Here is a 3,797-nt window from a genome sequence, read left to right as displayed (position 1 = left end):
AATTGAAAGAAGTTGTGAAAATAATCGAGACAAATCTAAAATTCAAATTCTTAAATATAAATAATTATAGAGACCACATTTCATTGGTGAAAAATAAAAAATTTACTTGATCTATGTGAAGGGAATTAGGAAACATTGAGTCAAAGACATGTTGTATTTGCACGGTCTTCGAAATTCATCTTCATCTCTTCATTTTGTTGGAAGATATGTGTTTTATTTTTTGTAAACATATTATTAATTTCGTATATAAAATAAACAGAAAAGTTAACTTAAATCTTACCAATATACATAATAGAGCAGAGCACTGAGCAGTTTCGTCTTTTCCACCCAGAATAAACCTAAAGACGACATCGTTTTACGGTCATGCTCTTTCCTCTCCATTTTTTTTGCAAACCTCCTCTTCCCTTCTCTATTCGTCACGCCTACACAGCAACAATACGCAGAGTCACAACCATAGCAGCATACCCTTCGATCGCTAGCCACCATCACCGCCGTCGGCCACCTCAACTTTTACCTGGAGGAAATTTCCCGGCGAGCTAATCGGAGCTAGCATTCGTGGCAAGGTAATTTCATAGCAGTAGAGAATTAAAGTTTTTTTTATCTCCATTTGAAGGAGTGGATTTCCCGCCCGGGGAGGGGGGGGGGGGATTGTAGGCCGAAACCCACTATTTTAAATATTCATGGAGGTTTCGTTTTTGTTCTTGAACTGTGATTTTTGAGTGTTTACGTGTTCAAAAACTTTTCTGAGCATTCGAAGCGGTTCATGCCATTTTTGGCAGGATTTGTGTTGGATGAGGCCGAAACCCCAGGGAAAAGCCTTCAAGTTTGCGATTTTTTGGTTCATCTTGGGATGCATTTGATGGTTTTTCTTTCAATTGTATCATTTTCTTTCGCTTACGTTTCTCAGCTAACACATAGATACTTGGGCTACTAAATCATAGTTATCGGTAATACGGTATACTACACACAGATTTTCTTTATTGTGGGTGCGCTCGTATCTATTTGTATAATGAATCTTAATTTTTATGTGTGTATATGGCTGTTGATGTGCGTGCATGTGTATCTGTTATCCTCGTTGTATTGTAGCCTCTCTATTTTGCTAAGTACAGGAATATTTTGGTTTCTGCTTTTTTTGTGGTTGCTTTTTAGTAGTGTAGACTGAAAACGATTCCAACTCCGTGGGGAAATTGCTTCAAGAATGCAAAATCTGCATCGTATTATATCCCGTTTTTCTTCCGCTTCACTAGGCTCAAGCACGACTAAAGCCAGAGTTTTGACAGAGAGAACCAACACCAAGTTGAGAAAAGATGCAATCAGCTTGAGGGGATTCTCTGCAAAATCTGGTGAAAATGATGGTAAAGATGAATGGGACAAGACTGTGGAGGGATCATTTGATGGTATGGCATCGGGTGATTTGGGATGGGATTCTGTGTCGTCTTGGTCAACTGGACTGACCAAGGAGCATTTTGATGGTGAGGCCCCACCTAGCAGAGGGGACTCCTCACATTCTTCAGTGATATCTGGATTGCAAGAGATTGATGATAAGTTGAGGGAACTGGACTCGGAGAATCGCAAAAGTAAGGCGTTTGTGGATGGATGGGGTGAGAGGATGCAAGAGACAAGTGTGTTGTTGAAACAAGTGAGAGAGCCTGGTGCAAGAGGATCATATCTGAAGGACTCTGAGAAAGCTGAGATGTATCGCTTACACAAGCAGAATCCTGAGGTTTACACTGTTGAGAGGCTAGCAAAGGATTTTAGGATAATGAGGCAAAGAGTGCATGCCATTCTTTGGTTAAAGGAGCTTGAGGAGGAAGAGGAGAAAAGGCTTGGGCATCCTTTGGACGATTCTGTGGAGCTCTTGCTTGATACTTGTCCCGAGTAAGTTATCAGTTCTAAACATTACTAGGTTTATCTTAAGTGGCATTTATGTTTGTTATTATGCATATCTGAATGGTATGAGAAATGATACTCACTGATTGTAGTTGTGCTTCTTCTGTGATTTACATTGGTTACGTGCTTGTTTACATGAAGCTTGGCGAGAAGAATTAGTTGCAATCACTGTGAGATATGAATCAAACCGTTTATTCTTGTATAAGCAAACTAATGTGCTTATTTACTGTTTTAATTTTTAATTTTAAAATACGGACTGTTGATACTGTTGATTTGTGTTTTCTTGTTTACGGCCATATTTTGTGGAATCATGTCTAACCAGCCCATTGTTAACCTAGCTACATTAAAACCCCAGTTGAGCCCGCTGAAGTCCATGTTAGCTGCCTTGACCCATCATGAGCTATTCTAGTTGGTCATTAATCCGTTGATTCTAATTTAGATACATACTTCTCTGAAATGAAAAACGGTAACTTTTGCTGAAATAAGCAGGACTCTCTGAGAGAAAGCCACATCAAGTTTGAGAAATGTCTATTTACTTCCATTCAGTAGTTATAGGCATTTTCTTGATATGAGTGAATATACACTCGTTGCTTCCAGTGAATATACACTCGTTGCTTCCAGTTTTTTTTTTTTTTTTTTTCAATTCTAATACACAACTTGATTTCTTATACTTCTGTCCTTTCATCCTGCAGGTTTTTTAATTCTCACGACAGGGAATTCCATGTGGCTTCCCTTGCTTACAAACCTGACTTCAAAGTTATGCCGGAGGGTTGGGACGGTACAACCAAAGATCTGGATGAAGTCCATTATGAGATTTCCCAGAAAGAAGATGAAATGCTTTATCAAGAATTTGTCCAGAGGATGAACTTCAACAAAAAGAAGGTAAGTTATTTCTGCTCACCCTGTTTGCTTTCCCAGTCCTCCCCTCTCCCACTTTGTTTGGTCTCTGTGCGGTTCCCCCTCCCCCTCTTCTCAGTTTTTGTCTTTTACAATGTACTGCAGATCCCAATTTGGACAATACATGTCACATGTATTTCATTAATGCTGTTTGGAACCTTTCAAATGATGTATTTTGCTCATGTACAGATGGCAGGAGAGGTAAAATGCCACAAGTACAGCCGGCGGCGCCCATCGGAGGGGTGGAATTTCACAGTAGAGAAACTGGGACCGCGAGGGAAGCGTGGAGGTGGTGGCGGCTGGAAATTTGTCAGCTTGCCTGATGGTTCCAGCCGACCTCTCAATGAAATGGAGAAAATGTATGTAAAGCGAGAGACTCCCCGCCGCCGACGCAAAATACTCCCCTGATGACGGTCTCTGTTTTCAAATGGATATTAGAATGAAGGATTTGTGGAGCTGAGTATCAGATGTTTGGGGTTCTGAGGTAGTGTGTTCTTAACCGTATCCTAAACTTTTACTTCCCCCTCCCCACCCGCATCCGAACAATGGTCCTTTTTGTTTAGGAGTATGTATTTGTTACACTGGTAAAACCTGTTTGGAGCTAAACTTTGAACAAATTAGAGTGCTGAGTGAGCAGTCCTTCTTCCTTGCCTCTCTCATCTTGAGGAAACTTGAAATTCAGGTGAATGTTAATGCGGGTTTAAGCAAATAAGAGATTTTATTGATTGTATGGTTTGGCGTTCTCCTGGCGCTTCTATAAAGTTGGACTAACCCAGCAAGGTGATTGGAAGCAGATTTTGCCACGTATCGAGGCCGATAAAAACCGTGGTCTGTTCTCTCAGAATTCTGAAGTATCTCTCTTCTCAATTAAAACCGTACAAATAAAAAATGGTATGCAATATGAATTAGGCTAACAGAAATATCAAATATATCTTTTTTTTTTAAGGTTAGATGTGTGTGTGTGTGTGTGTGTGTGTGTGTGTGTCAAGCAAGGGATATTAAACCCATAC

General features: G+C 40.1%; 1 protein-coding gene across 4 annotated transcripts; it reads left to right on the top strand.

The window, feature by feature from the left end:
* The first annotated feature begins 368 nt into the window (after positions 1-368).
* Positions 369-3,517, top strand: LOC121268373 (protein GAMETE CELL DEFECTIVE 1, mitochondrial-like). 4 transcript variants are annotated; one of them, XM_041172632.1, is made up of 4 exons: positions 369-563; positions 1,153-1,878; positions 2,583-2,772; positions 2,977-3,517. In XM_041172632.1, exons 2-4 carry the CDS (start codon positions 1,199-1,201, stop codon positions 3,193-3,195), a joined length of 1,089 nt encoding a protein of 362 aa, XP_041028566.1. In that variant the 5' UTR covers positions 369-563; positions 1,153-1,198; the 3' UTR covers positions 3,196-3,517. The 4 variants fall into 4 exon arrangements, with proteins under 4 accessions (XP_041028566.1, XP_041028556.1, XP_041028573.1 ...); XM_041172622.1 differs by having other exon boundaries at positions 1,150-1,878; XM_041172639.1 differs by having other exon boundaries at positions 389-563; positions 1,158-1,878.
* Positions 3,518-3,797: the final 280 nt, after the last annotated feature.

Source organism: Juglans microcarpa x Juglans regia, chromosome 1D (assembly GCF_004785595.1).
Source record: "Juglans microcarpa x Juglans regia isolate MS1-56 chromosome 1D, Jm3101_v1.0, whole genome shotgun sequence".
Lineage (NCBI taxonomy): Eukaryota > Viridiplantae > Streptophyta > Magnoliopsida > Fagales > Juglandaceae > Juglans > Juglans microcarpa x Juglans regia.
Note: the sequence above shows the minus strand (reverse complement) of the source record. Positions and strands in the feature narration are given on the sequence as shown.